The sequence below is a fragment of the Oncorhynchus gorbuscha genome, linkage group LG07, assembly GCF_021184085.1.
Source record: "Oncorhynchus gorbuscha isolate QuinsamMale2020 ecotype Even-year linkage group LG07, OgorEven_v1.0, whole genome shotgun sequence".
Taxonomy (NCBI): Eukaryota; Metazoa; Chordata; class Actinopteri; order Salmoniformes; family Salmonidae; genus Oncorhynchus; species Oncorhynchus gorbuscha.
Window position 1 is genome coordinate 54,322,262 of NC_060179.1, and position 20,582 is coordinate 54,342,843.

General features: G+C 41.3%; 1 protein-coding gene across 3 annotated transcripts; it reads right to left on the minus strand.

The window, feature by feature from the left end:
- Positions 1-36: 36 nt before the first annotated feature.
- On the minus strand, positions 37-9,614 carry a1cf (apobec1 complementation factor). Of its 3 annotated transcripts, none has more exons than XM_046356759.1 (12): positions 9,476-9,614; positions 6,725-6,868; positions 6,074-6,208; positions 5,854-5,984; positions 5,397-5,635; positions 4,996-5,160; positions 4,787-4,884; positions 4,236-4,515; positions 3,288-3,505; positions 2,951-3,087; positions 1,903-2,039; positions 37-1,355 (listed from the first exon to the last, which is right to left on the minus strand). In XM_046356759.1, exons 2-12 carry the CDS (start codon positions 6,821-6,823, stop codon positions 1,204-1,206), a joined length of 1,791 nt encoding a protein of 596 aa, XP_046212715.1. In that variant the 5' UTR covers positions 6,824-6,868; positions 9,476-9,614; the 3' UTR covers positions 37-1,203. The 3 variants fall into 3 exon arrangements, with proteins under 3 accessions (XP_046212715.1, XP_046212714.1, XP_046212716.1); XM_046356758.1 differs by lacking the exon at positions 9,476-9,614 and adding an exon at positions 9,286-9,439; XM_046356760.1 differs by lacking the exon at positions 9,476-9,614 and adding an exon at positions 9,286-9,438 and having other exon boundaries at positions 3,288-3,481.
- Between the last annotated feature and the right edge of the window lie 10,968 nt (positions 9,615-20,582).

Genomic DNA, 20,582 nt, shown 5'->3' on the forward strand with positions numbered 1-20,582 from the left:
GAGAAAAGGTTGTAGTAAAGTGAAGAAAGCAGTTCGCAAAATGCAGTTGGTTTATTCATCATGGGCAATTGCAGTTCATGACACTTTCTAATTACCCAAGCAGTACCACATGTAGTTTCGCAAAATTTCTCCTTAAATTTCAGATTTGCATTTCAACCCTTTATCATTTGCTTTTATGGGATTTCAGATAAATTATTGAGGCACAGAGAATTTTGAAATATCCAAAAACAATATAACTATACAAATAGTGTTGGATTTCTGGTATAAAAATACGTTCTAAGTGCTATACACACACTTTAATACTGTCACTGCTTCGGCATTATCATATTTATCAGTGTCGTTTCGTTCCCTGATAAGTGTGTTAACACTCCCAACGTCCATGTTCACAAGCCTGGGTCGGGTGTAAGGTAATAAGGGAAATAAGCCAAACAGAATGACGTCCATCTCTGTTCAAGATGATCGTCCATAGCTAACACTCCAATGTAAAATCAGACATTTTGACAATAAATATCCCATGCACAGACTTCCACAGACAACAAAACCTTCAAAAATTAAAATAGGCAGTTCAGCTTCACAGCTTGTGGATGGTTTTCGCTTTCTGCACACTATAACATTGGAAAAGAGAGGGAAACACATGCTGTGTATGCATTTGGAAATACTGAGACACAAATAGCAGGAAAGAAAAAAAAAAAACCTTGTTCACACATCTCACCATCAAAAGTGGCTGAACTACACCAGTGTTTTCAGTCTAACAATGTACAACTGTGCAACAACATCAAAAGGCACCCGCAGGAGATTTAGGTAGAAAGTAAAGGTCACCATTGAAACCATGGCAGAAATGGTATCCCTGACATTTGCAAACTCTACTTCTATCAATGAATTTATGAGGAACTATAAAGACTTTTAGGGACAATTGAACAAACTTGGAAGGGACACTACAACCTCTATGGGGTCAAAGGAAGTCACTAGTCCGTCACTATGAACCAGCAACTGTGTCATATAAAAGGTGATTTGGGAAAAAAATAATTGGCTGTCAAAATAATGATCAAATGCATCATAAACAATCTACTTCTGACAATTTGCTAACTCTACAACATCTAATTCTGGTCCTCTACCACTAAATAGATCAACACAATCAAATGAAATTGACATAATGGATACTACATAAGTTTTACACAGACTGAGAATGTATATACTTAGAATTTAGAACACTCCATAACCATCTCCACGGGTTGCCACGGCGAAGGCCGGATAGCCCTCGTAGGTAGCGTATGCTGTCAGGTCCTGGCCCAAGGAGACAGCCTGTTTGAGCTGGGAGGCAGCTACTGAGGCTGAGCTGTTCGCTATTGTGTAACCTGCAGATCAGGAGAAATGACATACATTTAAATGGTTTAATCTCATATCTTACTGTTATTGTGTCTGTATGATACATTTTTTTCTAGAACCTATCACAAACTAGCACTTGCCAGAATATGCCATTAATGAGGTTCCAGGATGGCACTAGAACTTAGAACACTCCATAACCGTCTCCACGGGTTGCCACAGTGAAGGCCGGAGAGCCTTTTGGTTTGGTTAGTATTTGTAGTGTATACCATGTATTGTAGTGTATACCATTATGTGGTTCTAGGCTAGCGACCTATTCTAGAGAGAGGGTTGGATGATGGTTAGTCTTACTGACCTTTGGGGGAGGCAGGTAGCCTAGTGGTTAGAGTGTTGGGCCTGTAACCGAAAGGTTTCTATATGGAATCCCCGAGCTGACAAGGTAAAAATTGGTCCTTCTGCCCCTGAACAAGGCAATTATCCCACTGTTCCTAGGCCGTCATTGTAAATAAGAATTTGTTCTTAACTGACTTGGCTTGTTAAATAAAGGTAAAAAAAATAAAAATGTAAATGACAACATACCTGGGAATGCAGCTACTGCTGCAGATGAGGCCTCGGCGCCCTCTGTCTGCAGCCCCAGGGTCTGCAGGGCATGCTCCGCAGCATGAACCTTGGCCTCATCCACAGCAATACACAGTTTGGCTGGGGTGAACGGATGCCTGGATGAAAGAAGGGAGAGACGGTTAAAAGAAGTTGATGTTGTATGTATGTGAATGGTATGTAATAGAAGAGCCCAGACACTTGCTCTTTTTGCGATTTCACTTGGCTTTAGAAATTGACCCCACTAGCAATAGACTTCCTCATGCTTATTCAGCGGGTGTGTCATTACAATCTTTATCTTCAACGTTATATTACATGTCGTGTGTCTCGAGCTATAGCAGGGGTGGGCAATTCCAGTCCTTCGAGGGCCTGATATGGTGTCACAGTTTTACCCCAGCTCCAGCTAACACACCTCACTCCAATAATCACCTAATCGTGATCTTCAATTTAGAATGCAATCTGATTAATCAGCTGTGTTTGCTAGGGATGGAGAAAAAGTGTGACACCAATCAGGCCCTGGAGGACTGGAGTTGCCCTCCCAGGAGTTAGAGCCTACCTTTCTGTGTGCTCATGCGGGAGCTACACGGAAGAAGTATCGCTCGAGTCGCACGCGCCACATGCCTGACATGGAATATAACGTTGCGGATAATGTTGGGAATGACACAATTTCATGTGTACGACATCTAAAGACCTGCATCGCTATACTGAGAGCGTTGCCGTTTCTAAAATGACAACGTTTGGGTGTTTTTGGAGTCTTTGCTCATGTTTTATCGGTGCCCTTGCAACTTCTTAACGAGCACGAAGAGTTTTATTGCTGTTGGATTACGTTTCTCAAAACCAAGTGGTATTGCAAAGAAAGTGTTTGGGCACTTCTGTAACATGCCATTTACATCCAAAACAGATTTGGTAAATGTTTTTTTTTTTTACTTTATAAGGTTATGTTATCCAAAGGGGTCCTTCGATATAGGAAGCCACTACTGAAAACATAGCTGGTGTACAGTAGACTCCAAAGTATGGCTGTGTTCCTTACACATTAGGGTATTGGGTGGCCAGAGCCGGAATGGTGACTTTGTAGAGGAACAGTTGCCTTTGATCAAGTCCAATGGCAGAGTGAAGCTGATAAACTGGCTGCCCCCAGTTGTTCTTCTGACACACATCCTCCAAGATCTGGAAGATGGTATACGAATCAACACATATCCATAGATCAATCAATGATATGACATTGTTTTTCTGCAACATTCAATTATTGAGTGAGCAGAATTCTGAATACCTTATTTAGGGCTAATAAGTTAAGTGTGTGGGTGCATGTGTGTGTTTGTTGTTGTTCCTCATCATGCAGTTCATTGCCTCGTCCGGGAGGTGTGTACCTGTGGCGCATGTTTGATACCGGGAGGCTTCATAGACACAGGGTTCATGGGCGTGAGCTCCATGCCCGGCAGCAGGTCAAAGAGCTTGTCGTCGGGGTGCTTGTCTGTCTTTAGTTGGTAGGTGGCACAGCCTCGGCCTACACCTGCGTAGGCAAGGTATCCGCGACCACCCATTCCGCGCACCCCCGCTGCCCCTACAGGTACATTCATGTAAATTTCTAGGAATGCAAGAAGGCATTAAATCCAATCAAAATCACCAGAAATCACCTGGGGGCCATTAAGACGATGTAAACACTGATTATGGTGTTATCCAGGCCGGCACAGTACAGCGATTTTAATTTTCACCGCTTAAAGCTGTGGCGTTATTTCAATTTTTTGGGGGGGTTGGTCGTCATTCATTTCAATGATTCCATTTTCAACATGTTCAATTCCCCCAAATCCAACTTAATTGAATGATCGCACTTGTCACACTAGACTGTAATATGCAGCCATGGAGAGCACATTTTGAATGACAGTCAGACATCCCAAATCTCTTACTACTATAAATAAAGCAGTACAGCAAAGTGCTAAATGCATGAAAATGGGTAACTTCTCTCTATTAGGAGACCAAACATAGACATAAATGAAAGAAAATATACTGTATCATTGCAAAATGTGTATTTGGCTCCAGCCTTGTTTAACATTTGAATGAAGTATTTTAGAACATGCTGTTGATTAAAACCATTCATTGCAATTTAGACCAAAGCCATTCCAGTTGAATCTTTCAGTGAAGTGCTGATGTTGGACTCTACCCATCGAGGCTGGATGGATTTGGATCTCTCAAGTGATTATAGCAGATACCATTGATCAAGTCAGGTACTCAAAGACAAAAGATTGGTAGATAAATTGCCACATATATTTGTGTCTCACTGATTGTCTGTGGAGAAGAAGCAGAGAGAGGGTACCCACCTCTAACCGAGGGTGTGCGCACCAGGCCACGGCCACCCACATGCCCCTTGGCACTGGGGAAGCGGAACTGATTAGGAATAGCAGCATATGCCTGTGGGGCGTAGAACACTGGGGCACCCAGGTAGGCTGCTGAGGGATCATACACCTGGCCAAGTGTGTAGGTGTAGTCCCCCTGGAGCAGGGCCCCCCCGCGGCCACCTGTACCCCGGGTGTAGCGCACGTAGTTGTCCTTATCCACCGGCTTGGCCAGGGTCACCTCCACGGGAGAGCCATCGACAAGCTAGAGGAGGAGTTGACATTTAGGAACTGTTCAGTGTAGAGGATGGTTGTGTGGCTGGATCGTGCATTGTTGTGTGATACTGCTTGGTTCTGGTGGCTGCAGCCTGATTGAGTTTGATTCCCACATGTGTTGCATGTAGTGATATTGCGCGTATGGTTAACTGGGAGTCACTTTAGATAAAAGCACGTGTCGTTATAACATTACATGTCCTGGGATGGACCAGTGCGAGAGAGAGAGAGGCCCGCAAGAGAGAAAGTGTGAGAGATTATACCTTTCCGTTCACTGCGTCCATGGCGCTTATCGCGTCCTCTCTCTGGGTGAAATGGACAAAGGCGTAGTCTCTGATCTTCTTCACTCTCTCTACAGCACCTGTGGATCGTTAACATGCCTCCGCTTATCAACCCCATTACAACACACAGTCACATACAGAAACTCGTTGTTGAACGTGACACACTCCGGCTGTACTGTAACTGAACCTGCCTGGTTTGATACTGTTGAACTCCTTCTCAATGGTCTCTTCTGTAGTAGCCAGCATCAAGTTCCTCACATAGAGAATCTTCACCGTTGCCATGGTGTCCTCGTCCACTTCCACTTCAGGCTCCGCCCAGTCCACGGCAATGGCGTGTCCCCACAGCTGGATCCTCCCTGGGGGAAGATCAGGAAGTTCAACATTTCAGCCAATCAGACCACCCAGAGTCATAAGACCCAAATTGGTTTTCACAGTCAAAAGTCTCAAAGTTATCATGATCCAATATGATACACTATATCCTTCCATAGGATTATGTGACAATGATGCTGTTTTTAGACTGACTGACCGATTAGACTGACTGACTGATTCTCAGTACTATGACTTTTAATTGTATGAAATAAGGGTCCAGTACCTGGTAATAGTTTCCTTCTGGCCATGGCTGCAGCGCGGTGACTGTCATACTCCACAAAAGCGAAGCCCCTGTTCTTGGTCTTGTCCGCAGCACTGGGGTAAACAATCACCTCCATCACCCCATCTGTCACTTTCTTCATCTCCATCAGGATCTCCTCTCTCTTCTTGGATTTGGGGATACCCCCCACAAACAGACGACAGTTGTCCACACTGGCACACACTCCTAGGAGTCTTCCGTTCCTGTAGAGTAAACGGATTGAATTAAATGGGAAGATTGATTCAGTTTTTCAACGATGTACACAATGAAATCCGATATCGTTGCTGTATGCTGATGAAGAGAGTGTTCGTAGTCCTGCAATGAGTTTTCCATGACTCAGGCATATGTTTCTGGTAGCTGACCATTAGGCGACACAGGGCTTTTTCTCCATTTAATTTCCTTGTGTCATGTGATTGCTTACCTGATTTCATAGTTATTGAGCTGTTTCATGGCGGTCTTAGCTTCATTTTTGGTGGTGAAGGTAACAAATGCATATCCCCTATTATTGCCGTTGAAGTCCATCATCATCCGAACCTCATAGATCTTCCCAAACTGAATAGAAAGGGGATTAATTTTTTAAAACAAGGACATACAACAGGTTACACTTTGGCAACTGTTTTAAGTGGGCAAACATCTCTTACTTTCTCACACAGGGGGACCAGCTCATCCTCGAAGAGGTCCCTGGGTAGCTTCCCCACAAAGATCTCACTGCCCCTCTCTGGGGGAGGGCCTTCCCAGCCTGGAGGGGGCCCGCCGTACCTCCTCTGACCATTCTCCTGTGAACACAACTGGAATGAGTAACCAATAGCACAGGGTTTGTGAGGATTTCCTACCACTTCAAAGCCCTTTTGTAAACCAGGTTTCATTCCAAATGAGATATTTGAGCATTCATATAGAAATCTCCCTGATATCTTCATTTGGTATGATCTTGTAGTTGTGCACAATTTGCACAGACAATCCACATAGCAATAAAGTACGAGCTGTAGAAGCACCAATCAAATTCAATTGCCAGGGGCCAGACTGCAGCAATAACTGCCAAAGGGATCCAGTCGTTTGTCTCTTCCACCACAGGGTGGTGCCCCATTATCACTTGTCATGACCGAGGCCTAGCGAAAATAGGTTTGAAGCTGATGGATAGGCGACGGATTTGATCAGAGCCCCACTTCCTCACATTACACACAAACTCCATAAAGAAGGATGACTTTTGTGCGGGGGCCATATGATAGTATCCAACACTGTGCATTGGTCATATACTGGGTGAAAGCCCTAAACGATTGGGGTCTGGTTCCTACCTGCAATAACTGGTATCCCGTGCGCTGAATGAGTGCACGCAGCGGCACCTCTTTCTGCATGCCCGTCAGTCCATCCCCGGATTTTTGATTAGATTCCATTGAGAGCGATTGTCAGCGATTAATCAGCAAAATTAGGGGTGCTCACTGAAATTAAATCACAATGCAGAACACATCAGTGACATCGCTGAACAACCCATACAGTTACCCGACTGAACTGGAGCTCAGTAGGTCACCAAATCACACTGTTACCATGCCTGAGCCTTCTTTTGTTACTATTTTCACTTTTTAGGCATAAACTCTTGAACTGGTTCAGACCTTCGGTAATGTATTCCATATATAGCAAGACAATTGTGCTCTGTATTGTGAGATACATTTGTTCATAAATACACTTTAGCCTTTACAGAATGATTGCATTTACAGAATGATTGCCTTTACAGAATGATCAAGTCTGATTTTGGCCGAATAGCACCTCCAATATGTACTCAGCTGTTGTGCACTAATGCCATTGCTCCATGTCATGACGACATGTAAAGAGAAGCCTATTTCATTCAGTTCCCTGTCAAGGACAGCTATGTAATTATTAACGAAACTCAGCCAAACGCAGGAACAGCAGACCCCCACTGAGCCCCCTTTTGTCTCAATCTATTCCACCCCACTCTCTCACACTCATGTACTGACACATAAGACATACATGACGTATTTATGCAACAGCTTTGAATAAGGGTCCCTTAATCAAGCCTTTTGATTTTCAATGGCCAATCACAAGACACAAGACGCCCAACACTAGCATACTATAGGCTACTTCAAGATAATCCCCTTTTGTTGGTAAGAGGTTGATTAACTCATCAGGAAGATACAGTAAACAGGCAACTCTGAGTGTTGCAATCATTTCCATCCTGATTGTCTCTGTTTCTTTCTACACGTATGGATCAAAGAGAGGCCTGCTAGTGACGACAAGGCTCCACTCAGAAGGGGTCAAAGGGTACGTGAGGGGTGACGGCCACTCAAACGATCTTCAAACGTTCTCAAGTGCCAATCGTGATGGAAATTATGATATCATGCACACACTGTCTTTTTCACCTTGAAATGTTTCCAAATACAGTCAAGCCAATCTCTCCTTTAAGAAAGTGAATTCTGCCAACACACACAAGCCCACAGATGTCTTTGTTTTCCCAGTTCACTCCTCATCACTCTCCTCAACGGCTGTCTGGAAAGCTTTGTTGTAAATGTCAAGACACCAGGCAAAATATGAAATACTGGAGTAGACCTGCTCTTGAGTCGAGCACCGTCATTCACGACAGTCAAGCCAGAGGTGATATGGTTTCACTCTCTCATTTCAGATTTTAGATTGTTTGTTCACACTGTCATCAGTAACAATACTGGGACCCAGGTCATTTATTTGAATCTGTGAATTCAGTATTAGCTGCCATTATGATACTCTCCAGGCCGGTGTCTAGAGAGATGAGTTATTGCCTAATCATTCACTAGCACAACATTAGCGTAGGCAGCCAGCCATGGCAACATCACTCTTCTATTCCCTGACCAAGAAACACCTTCAATGAATCTCTACTGTCAAATATGAGGTATTGGGTTACGCGGGTGCCACTTTAAGCCTAGGTAAACACCTGGGGAGGAAAACGGTCTTTAGGTTCTATTTCTGTTCTGGGTGGCATGGAGAGAAGGCGTTGTTATGAGGGTAGGCCCTGAGTGGACATAATACCACAGAACTCCATTATAATCTCTCTCTCTCTCTCTCTCTCTCTCTCTCTCTCTCTCTCTCTCTCTCTCTCTCTCTCTCTCTCATTCTCACTCTGTCTGGGGTTCTCTTCACGATAGCCTGGTTACCGTTTGCGTAAACAAGATAACTAGACGGAGGCTTATCTGGCAGTGATCAGTACCTGCTTTTAGTAGCTTTGTTGACTAAGACTAAATACACACAGGGCTGAAGGCCACTGGGTTGGCCGCTGTTGCTGCTGGAGAAATGAGTCCAAAAAGATTTATAATACAAATGATATCAAATAGTTCAGACTCATTTCCCTTTTGGAGTCATTAGTCACACGTTTTATGAATTATCTTTCCTTTTGAGATAAGTCTCCTTTAATGTTTACTGGGTTATTATGTGTTGTTTCTACTGGACGTCAAATTTAAAATGGAGCTATGACTAAGGTCCCATATGTTCATTGGAATCTGGCCTACATACCATACCTTATGTATGTGGTAGGAAGTGGTAGGTGTATTTAATAGGATTACATTTCAGTTGAAAGAGCTAATGTTAATCTGTTTGTCTTATCTGAAACTGTATATGACCTACTGTGTATACTATGCCCTTACTGTCCTAGAATCAATTGACAAATATAAATGGTAGACCGGCTACAAAAGTATAAACGACTGAATTAAAATGACTATTTCAAACGTGGCTTTTCCCCGCCAGGCATGTCACACATGTGACACCTTCAACATCAACAAGATTGACAGAAAATGACACCCCACTGGTTGAATCAAAGTTGTTTCCAAACATCTACATAAAACCATCTAACCATGCCTGCCTCCTGCTTTCTTACCTCGACCGTGTCCTCAGAACCATACGAGTCACCCAACACAACATTTGACCACAGTTGATCAGTTAGATCTGTTACATGAATAATATCCTCAGTGCTAAGAGAGCAGATCTCCAAGGGGAGCTTTTTCTTTTTTTACAAGACTCCAAAGCAGCAGACACACAACCAGGAAGAGTTAGGGAGCTAAGCTTACCTGAGCAATTCCAGAGATCAACACCCGGAAGACTCAGTCCTTCATTCTGGGGAATTTAGCAACGTGTCACTGGGGTGATTCTGTCATCACATCATATCAAACTCCAAAGGTTCACTGTCCCCCAGCTGCTTTATGAGCCTGCAGGGTTAAACTTTAACCAGCCCTATCTCTCTCTCTGCCTCTCTGCCTGCAGAGAGAGGAGCCCTTTGACCAGGGACAGACACAGACTCACTGCTCACTTAACTAAAATACTACATTATATACTCTCAATTCAACATGACTATTTTTAGTCATATTAAATCACGGTATTAACCATAACTTTTGACTCAAGAATGCAGTAGCAGTCAAAAGTTTGGACACGCCTACTCATTCAAAGGTTTTATTTTATTTGTACTATTTTCTACATTGTATAATACTAGTGAAGACATCTAAATTATGAAATAAAATATATTATGGAATCATTTAATAGCCAAAAAACATTTAAACAAATCAAAATATATTTTATATTTGAGATTCTTCAAAGATGACAACTTTGCACACTCTTGGCATTCTCTCAACCAGCTTCACCTGGAATGCTTTTCCAACAGTCTTGAAGGAGATCCCACATATGCTGAGCACTTGTTGGCTGCTTTTACTTCACTCTGCGGTCCAACTCATCCCAAACCATCTCAATTGGGTTAAAGTTGGGTGATTGTGGAGAACAGGTCATCTGATGTAGCACTTCATCACTCTCCTTATTTGTCAAATATCCCTTACATAGGCTGGAGGTGTGCTGGGTCATTGTCATGTTGAAAAACAAATGATAGTCCCAAAAAGTGCAAACCAGATGGGATGGTATATCATTACAGAATGCTGTGGTAGTCATGCTGGTTAAGTGTGCCTTGAATTCTCAATAAATCACTGACAGTGTCACCAGCAAAGCACCATCACACCTCCTCCTCCATGCTTCATGGTGGGAACCACACATGCAGAGATCTCACAAAGACACGTCAGTTGGAATCAAAAATCTCAAATTTGGACTCTTCAGACCAAAGGACAGATTTTCACTGGTCTAATGTCCATTGCTCGTGTTTCTTTGCCCAATAAAGTCTCTTCTTCTTATTGGTGTGGTAGTGGTTTCTTTGCAGCATTACAACCATGAAGGCCTGATTCACGCAGTCTCCTCTAAACAGTTGATGTTGTGATGCGTCTGTTACTTGAACTTATTTCTGATGCTGGTCACGCTAATGAACTTGGGTCTTCTTTTCCTGTGGCGGTCCTCATGAAAGCCAGTTTCATCATAGCGCTTGATGGTTTTGCGACTACACTTGAAGAAACATTCAAAGTTATTTTTTCCCATATTGACTGACCATGTTTTAAAGTAATGATGGACTGTCAATTATCTTAGCTTATTTGAGCTGTTGAGATAATATCGACTTGGTCTTTTACCAAATAGGGCTATCTTCTGTATACCACCCTTACCTTGTCACAGCACAACTTATTGGCTCAAACGCAATAACAAGGAAAGACATTCCACAAATGAGCTTTTAACAAAGCACCCCTGTTAATTGAAATGCATTCCAGGTGACTACCTCATGAAGCTGGTTGAGAGAATGCCAAGAGTGTGCAAAGCTGTCATCAAGGCAAAGGGTGGCTACTTTGAAGAATCTCAAATATAAAATATATTTTCATTTGTTTAAAACTTTTTTTCTTCTGACATGATTCCATAATATGTGTTATTTCATAGTTTTGATGTCTTCACTAATATTCTACAATGTAGAAAATAGTAATAAAAAAAACAAAGAAAAACCCTTGAATGAGTAGGTGTCCAAACTGTTGACTGGTACTGTATGTGTTTTTCTGTTTAAGAGATAGGGCCACAATTACATGGGTATAAAGTAAATTAAATGACTGTGTAGTACTTTGATAGCGAGAGCTATATATTCTGTTATTCTATTCAGCAACAATAATAACACCAAAGTCACAGTGTAACACATTATCCACCATTTGTCAGTGATAGACTGCAGGTAAACAAGCTACTGAACTGCCGTGTTGTCGTGACACAATGTTTGATGTTTCATCTTGTTTGTTTGAGTGACATATCACCTAGATTACATAGGCAGGTTCTCCCTGCTTAGTACGCTTTTACCCTCTCAGGGTTTAACCAGGTGTTTCTCTGTCTAGCTGTTCACATCCACACCCCTAATCAGAGTTGACCTCCTAGCTGGGATGAATAAGAGGTAGGTGAGACCGGGGATGACTGTAACACGGGATAGTTGTAACACTCTCAAAATCTCCAGTCAAGTAACAAGCTAAACTCATGTGACTCACTGCACATGCTCAGTTTAGTCCGCAACCCTCGTGTGACGAAGCAATACCCTGTGATAAACTTTGCAAATTTGATTGACAAAAATAACATTTTGAAGTAACAAAGTATTTTTTGTGTGTGATGGCATCACCTGCTTTGTAGTTAGATTCACCAAACTTATTTCAGGTATATAACCAGTTTGTGTAGATATACAGTACTTGGTGTAAGTTAGCAATGCTAAAGTTTGAACCGCTCAAATGATTATTTCTGCCACACAAAATGTTTAACATGGCAATGTTGTTCTTATGTTCTCAATAAAGGCTTTCAATATCTTGTTTCATGTCATGATTCAAGCATTTTTTCAGTGTTACATTTCACCCAAGCCCTGTTACAATTGAACTCTCCTTGCATTTGAGACAAAGTCAAACCTTGTCTGTTGGATTTAGTGTTAATACCAACACCAATTTGTAGCAGACAGATGGAAGTTGTTCCTATCACATTTTGAGTAGCTCAAACAATCTCTGAGGAATTGACAAATATTGTATTGCAACCAACCCCGGTCTCCCCTAATATCATGTCACATAACCCAGGTTTTGGTAAACAATATGTAATTATAAGAAACCTATTATTCGTGCCAAACATTGGTATCCATATTTGGCCTCAACAATTGTGAATATAATGAAACATTGGCAGTGTCTTTGATCTTTGTTTTGTGCATAATTGCTTTTGCCTATTTCTTTCCACTGGCAGACATTTTTCAATTTTTTCATTTCCGCACAAATAATTGGTTTGTGTCTCCCAAGGCTGTGTGCCACTCATTCCATTACTGATGCATTCAATAAATTGTGCATGTCAGTGTTATCCTGTAGACATGGAAAAACATTGCATGTCACATTGTTTGTCCAGACCTCCAGCAGTCTGTCACGTCTTATTGACTCTCTAGCGCCCCCGTGCGGCTGAACAGATACGCCCATAAGTAGTGAGTGGAGGTACCTTTACTGGTGGCTCACTTGAACCAAAAAGTGAGAAAACTGCCTTAAAAATGTCCTCAGCATTACCTCATTAATCTGAATGACGTAATAATGAGGAAGCCGTGCGAGAAATTCGGCCCCTTCTGTAGATCCCAGATCCCATCTGTCCTTTGGAGTGTCTGTTGTTTTCCACTTGGTGTTACTGAGCATTCGTCTCTGTAGGGTTGTGGTATTATTATTCTGGGTGACCTCCTCTGGCACCATGCTCATTCAAACAGAAGACCACCACAAGGACATCCCTGACCAGGCGTTGTTTATCAACTCAACCGTGTAGTTAGACATGTAACATCCACGAATGCTGTGTACATCTCAACATTTCAGACACTCAGGAAAACATTGACATTGAGCTACTATGAATTCTGCATACAGTAATTGTTAAAGTCCTCAGAAAAAAAGGCCATGTATGTTTCATCCATATTTTGTTTGATGTTACCAAACGATATATACCAAAATGGAGACATCCATCACAGGGCAGAGCTGATATCAAAAGGAAGTGGCATGGGAGGAAGTCAACAGGATGGTAGATGACAGCTTCCTGTTTATTAAGGTACTGTGTGCCAGATGGCTATAATGGTTCCCTCATGGCCTGTCACAATACATCAGAACACTTCGTGTCTGTATGTCCCAGTAAAGAAAATCTACTGGGCATCTCGGCACTGACACATGGAAAATGCTAAAGAAACAAATCAGTCATCCTAGAATGTCTCTACCTTGGAAAATGTTGTCCTGCATATGAACATTATAGATAAGAAACTGGGTTGTCTTGCAGTGTGACTCTCTGGCAGTATTAGCCAATCACTTATCTGATGGACACTTCATCACTGTTATCTGATTTAGGGCGTGAGGATCCCAGGTCACATTAATCAACCTGAGAGGAAACTCTGAGACAAAAAAGGGTAAGGTGTATTTAATAAAGTTTGTCCAGCATGTGCTCAGACCTTAGTTTTTTAATTTTTAATTTTTAACTTTCATTCATCACTTATCTCATAACATAAAGCACTGCTGTGTTGTTGCACTTTGTGCGACAGTTAAATGCATTTTGACATGTTGCATTCACAAGGTAAACCATTTGTGGTGTCCAGTCTGAGGGAGTTGTTGTAGGGTGTCCCTCGACTGGTCTCAGCTGCTCTGGGTGATAGCTGGAAGGACAACCTAGCGCTCAAACACTGACATGGAGAAACCCACCGTGGCCGAATGGAGCAATTTGCCACATTCTCTCAGTCAGCTCTATCCTCTTTGGCCAAAGACCGCTTGTTAAATGAGGTTTTTAAAGCCAAGCCCATGCTGTGTGGAACATACTGATGACTTTGGGTCAGAAAGCAGACCGACGGGATTAAATAACTCAGGATGAACATTTGTTATGATGTGGTGGAGCATCTTTGTTGTAATTTGGTAAAATAATGAGGTTAGTTTGAGACAATTACATTCGTTTGAACTCAACTCAGCTTCTATCTCAAGGCCATCAGACTGTTAAACAGCCACCACTAACACTGAGTGGCTGCTGCCAACACACTGTCATTGACACTGACCCAACTCCAGCCATTTTAATAATGGGAATTGATGGGAAATTATGTAAATATATCACTAGCCACTTTAAACAATGCTACCTTATATAATGTTACTTACCCTACATTATTAATCTCATATGCATATGTATATACTGTACTCTACATCATCGACTGCATCCTTATGTAACACATGTATCACTAGCCACTTTAACTATGCCACTTTGTTTACTTTGTCTACACACTCATCTCATATGTATATACTGTACTCGATACCATCTACTGTATGCTGCTCTGTACCATCACTCATTCATATATCCTTATGTACATGTTCCTTATCCCCTTACACTGTGTATAAGACAGTAGTTTTGGAATTGTTAGTTAGATTACTTGTTGGTTATCACTGCATTGTCGGAACTAGAAGCACAAGCATTTCGCTACACTCGCATTAACATCTGCTAACCATGTGTATGTGACAAATAAAATTTGATTTGATAGGTAGAGGAAATGTGTATTTATTAGGGATAACCATTAGCTGCTACCAAGGCAGCAGCTACTCTTCCTGGGGTCCAAACACATTAAGGCACTTACAGTACATCACACATAAAACAAAAGCTAAAACAGCACATCGTATAACATAATTACACCACTACATATCTACAATACAACATGTGTAATGCCACTATACAACAATATTACAATGTACGTGGGTGTAGCGTGCATGTACTAGCATTTGTGTGTGTATGCGAGTGTCTGTACAGAGCAGACGTAATCAAGACTTACACTTATTTCATTTTTCATACAAGGTTTCAATCTCACGGACATGCGTTATAATCTTGCTACCTATTTATGCTAGATAATGCCTACAAAACATCTAGAATTCTATTCAAAATGTAACAGAGTGCCATGCTTGGTACAGTGCTTCGAGTGTAGGTTCAAGGCATCAAATGTCACAACAACTTGTCTAAAAGTATCAGCCACCAATCAGTCCCCCGCTGCGCTCAGCAATATAGGGATACTGAGGTAGCTTTCCTGTATTGATCTTCCTCCACGTCTTTCGATTTCTGCACCTTGAGGCATCTCTGAATATTAATGTGCTCTTCTGAAAAGGCAGTGAGAGGAAGGCTGGTCTTTTATCTGATGTTTATTGACTGAAGGAGGCCCCTGTAGTGATGTGAAGCAGTTCTCCTCTCTCTCTGTCATCCCTGTCCTCTGAGAAAGAGGAGACAAGCATACTGTAAGCTACAAAACAACTCTTTTGATTTATTGGGGTGAATCTGCCAAAGGAAACTTCATATCCTATGCCTGCCTCTCAGAGTGAGTCAGTGAAATAGGAGGATGATGAAATGTGTTTGCTGCCTTAGGCAGTATCTCACTGGTGAGCAGCTGAAGCAGTGGTAGAGGAGGGGATGGTGGCTAATTGCACCAGAAGTCTGGTTCTCAATTACTGCAGTAAAACAACATGAGTATTAATGGGTCATAGGTGATAGTGTGTGAGTACATTGCACACCAGAAGGGCTGTCATTTAAGTAAATAAATTATACATGACATAATGGCTGGCTGCTACTTATCCTATAATGGTTCTTTGACGGGGGTGAGACAAACCGTGTGCTTGGAAATCTGTCTAACTCAATTGATATTATCATACCTACTGGTAGAGAGCTCTACGCAGACATAAACATGAGATATTATATAATCATAAGATATTATCTACAAACACTAATATTTTGTGCTGAAGACCTATCAATGCAGTTAAAACCAATAACGAAAAAACAAGTGACTCAAAAGCAGACTGAAAAAAGCAGCATGATCAAAAATATAGAAAGCAAGGTAGGTAGTAGCCTATAAGTAGTATGGAAAAAGTGTCGAGCATCTCTCCTCAAAAAGCCTTAATGCGTACAGTACAAACTATGGGGTTGTTTTTTCTTGATGCACTTCTCAGACAAAAAGTCAATTGTAGGCTGAGTAGGGTCCTAATGACTTCAAAGTAGCTGCAGCGCTGTTGAATGGGCCGTAGTGGAATAGATCACATGGCAGGCCGCCCAGCCCTTCCTCTCAATGTGTGGTATATTATAGGAAGGCAAGACAGGGTGGCACCATTATTGAGCTCTGCCTGACTGAACACTGTGATGTGAGTCTGGGCTCAGGGTGGCACACCCTTCCTTATCACACACACAGATGGACAATGTATTACTATTACTGTATGCAACAATGCAAATACAATATGTATTGCACATATTGTGTCAGTTTTGTGATTCATGTCTTCCCGTTGATAATTCAACAGGGACGCCGTACATAATATAGAATAGAGCTGAATTTTTATAAGGTTGGTGGGTGCTAAAATTAAAGTCATAATAATAATTTATGCATACAATTACGATTACCAATATTGAAAGGGAAAACATGACTCTGCATAATAACACTGTATTACATGAATCAGCAAGGATATCAGGAACCTATATTCAAGTATTCAATATCTATATATTTTATTATTAAAAAAATAATCTGAAAACACTCCTGATTCACAGCTTCTCCAAGAGCTGTTCTCTATTTTCCAAGCGATAATCATTTCTCCCTCTGAATTTCTCCAAATTCATCTTACATTTTATGGCTGCCTGCCCACTATTCTTATTTTATTCGCCCCTCCCCCACCCCTCTCCTAGAGAGCTACACACTGCAGCTTATCCTCCCTGACAGTTTCTTATGGCCACATCTAAAATAATATGATACAAGTGCTCTGACCTTTTCAGCTGTGCCCTACTCCTTACCCGCAGACAGAAAGAGTGAGAGGGACAAAGAAAAGAGAGAGTGAGAGAGACAGGGACACAGAAAGAGGTAGAGAGAATGAGAGACAGAGAGGAGAGAGAGAGTGAGAAGGGTATAAGACACAAGAAAGAGAAAGATGGAGGGTGAGAGAGGTAAGAGCCAGATAAGGAAGGGAAAAATAAACGGAGATTGAGAAATTGAGGCAGAAAGACAGTGGTAGATGGAGAACTAAGGGAGGGAGGATCTAATTTGATCCACAAACCCATCAACGGGATAGGTTGCTGAGGGTTTCAGGCACAGTTTGTCGTCAAAAACGTGATTTTCCTGTGTTTAAGATATATTTCCACATTGTGAGGTTGGAATAATACTGTAAAAATGCAAGAGCTGTTTGAAAAGTCTGCCTGTTTTGGTGTGATGGAGTTTTGGCCTGCCTGGGGAAATCATCAGACGGTAAAATAGTGCATTGACCAATAAGAAAGAGAGTTCCAAACCTCTTTGCCAATACCAACTCATCTTCATTTCCCCCCTCCCCACTCAGACCACAACCAGACAGTCATAGCAATTTTTTTTGACCATTTTAATTGAAAACAATCACAGTAAGGTACTTAATTGTTACCCAGAACTGATTTGATATTGAGATAAAAATGGCTGCATTGGACCTTTAAGCATTTGCCTTGAGAGATCTCCTTCAGTGCCCATCAGTCACTGCACAGCGTTGACAGAGAATAATTCTTCTCATAATCTAAAGAAGGTCAAGCTACTCTAACAGTTATGCTTGAAATGTCTAGAAAAATGTTTAGAAATGTACGCCAAGTTGAGTTAAAAAGGCATTAGAGCCACATTTCAGTAATCTGGACAATGTCTGGCTGTGGCTTTGAATCTCCAGGCTTCTGTCTCTACTCTCTTCAAAGCCTTGTGAGAATAGCAGACATCCAGGCATGAATAACATCAAGTTTTTCAAGAGCTTTAGCAATATGGGGAGCTGTGATGAAGGGGCATCTGTTTCATCCCTTAGTCCTGTAATTATACCAGGTAAATCTGTTACAGCTCAGAGGACAAAGTGAGAGAACAGTCCTAAAAATAAACACCTTCCAATAACCTCTGACCAATTTCCTCAAAATGTGTAAAGTGAATTGTGTATGTACCGATAATATGTGGGTTATTCCACATAGTGCCTTTCCGTCCCTTTGACCACTATGTCTGCAAGTTTTCAGCATCATTGTAAAGCCCTAATTATGCTATTGCCTTAACATAGTCATTTCTGGAGATTTTTATTTATTTTATTCATGTGCTACATTTTTGTCTGTCCCTCATTTTAAGGTCAACCCTGTACCTGAACTGAACTCTTGTTTTAATATGGTGAAACTATTCCCATGTTACAAGGGGATTTATGGCTGATTTAAGATGAAATCGTCAACCTTGTTAGGGTCAACCTTGGTACTTAATTGGCAGATAGACACAAGTTTTTTTATGAAGTTGAACATGTTCTCTTTATGACAGAATGTAAACATTTTGTGAAATAAAAGAAGAAATAATAATTACACTTCCCAAAAGACACTTAATTGGTGGAATGATCCATGTGTCCATCACTTTACTTTATTGGTGGAATGATCCATGTGTGTCCATCACTTTACTCTATTGTCTCTGTATGTACTGTACTGTATTGGTGTCCATTGCTTTGTCCTGTATTGTGTGTATACTTTATTTTGGTCCTGTCCATTGCTCCCTTAAAACAATTGACCTGTACCACAACTTTAACCTCTTTGCCCCATTGTCTGTCCAACAGTATGGGGCCTTGGCGCGAGTGCTCTGCTCTGCTCTGCAGTCCATCGGTCCATAATTTCTGCTGGCCAGGCGATTGAGGCAAACAATATTGATTTTGAAACATCCTGTGTTCCCTTAGAGACCATCTCTGGTTTCAATGAGAGAATCTGTATGCATTACAGGAAGGAGGTGACTAATGTCTGCCCTGCCTGACTCCTCTGAAACACAATACTCCCAGTGGAGATAAGGATGGACCAGATGATCTATTCTGGAGTGATAACTGCCTTATGCTCCCATTTTGTCAATCATAGTAGGATCCCCTTTGTTAGATGTGCTGAATGACAAAGTCAGGTTGACCGGTGAATGAAATTTTCTTTAGCAGGATACCCAGAGGAAAAGTCATTATTATCCTTCAGGTGATTGGGGGCACGGCATCCTTCTGAACACTTCAAAACACAAAACAATGACAGCCTATTTCTCTCCCCTCGGATCTAAAACCAGTAGTAACTACCAACTTCAATGACAGTTATCTTAAAATGAAAAGACATAATATTCCCGCACCCCAATAACATTGTTGCAGAGGAGGGTTTGTTAGCTAGCTACAGGAATCTAGGCACCTCAGACGTTTTCTTATAAAACAGCTCAGCTAGCAAGCTAGCGTTAGCTAGACTGCATCTAGATTCGGAGGCTCATGGGCACATACATAGACATATAACATAGGCTTCAGGATACAGCTGGTGAGATACATTTCTACCATAGGCAACAACAATTGGCTACTAGTTTGTTTTTACCAAAATATTTTCAACTCATAGCTAGTTTATCCAGTGACCACCGCATTATTTAGAAAGATAGCCACTGACTGAAATGTAGCTAGCCAGCATGCTGTCTCACACTGGCCAGGCAGTAGCCAACTAGCAAGCTAACAGTTAGCTAACTGTGGACGCCAAATGACGCCGCTAGCTAGACTCTGGGCAAAAATAGCCATGTGCAACAATAACTGGCAACTAGTTCATTTTCAGATAAATATGTTCAACTAATAGTTCATTTATCCACTGACTACCGCATTTATAAGGCTAGCTAAATTACTTAAATGTAGCGTGGCCATGACTAGTGCTGCATGATTAACCAAAATGTGTTTTTTTAGAAACAACCAATTGACTGAAATCGGTTCAATAATTTGAATTCAATTTAGTTAATTTTCTTCTGAGCTCAATGCGCAGTTTCTCTAGAGATAAATCAGATCAAGCCCAAATTGTGCAATGTTTTAGGGATATTTAGTTTAGCGCAGAAAACGTGCTAATTAACTTCAATTACCATATTCCATTGCTCGCCTACTTGTCTGGTCTATGCAGAGCACACAGACACGGAGAGGAAGAGACATAAAAATGCAGGACCGAGAGTGATAGTGAGTAGTTGCATCACGAGGTATCTCTATCTGAAAATACATGATCTAAGTGATTGATAGTTCATATTCAACAGTCATAAAAGTATTCCTTATTTACTTTGAAGAACTACTAAAATAGTGATTTTGTCACACAACATAGGCAGCAGCTCGGTTGATATGAGTAGAGATGATGTCTTGGAATGAAATAAAAAAGTAATCAAATAAAACAAATGTAATATACACAACAACTTAAATATTTTATTGAAGTAAAGTGAATAAATTATGCTTGATAAGTAATAAGCAGTATGGGCAGTCATTACCATAATGGGAATTTTATTACTTATTTTATTCCGTGTTGTTACATCAGTCA

Coding starts and splice junctions, on each gene's coding strand:
- a1cf (XM_046356759.1), bottom strand. CDS start 6,823: ATGGAATCTAATCAAAAATCCGGGGATGGACTGACGGGCATGCAGAAA. Junction 6,209..6,724: donor CGGGATACCAGTTATTGCAG/GTAGGAACCAGA, acceptor TTGTGTTCACAG/GAGAATGGTCAGAGGAGGTA. Junction 5,161..5,396: donor CAGAAGGAAACTATTACCAG/GTACTGGACCCT, acceptor ATCTTCCCCCAG/GGAGGATCCAGCTGTGGGGA.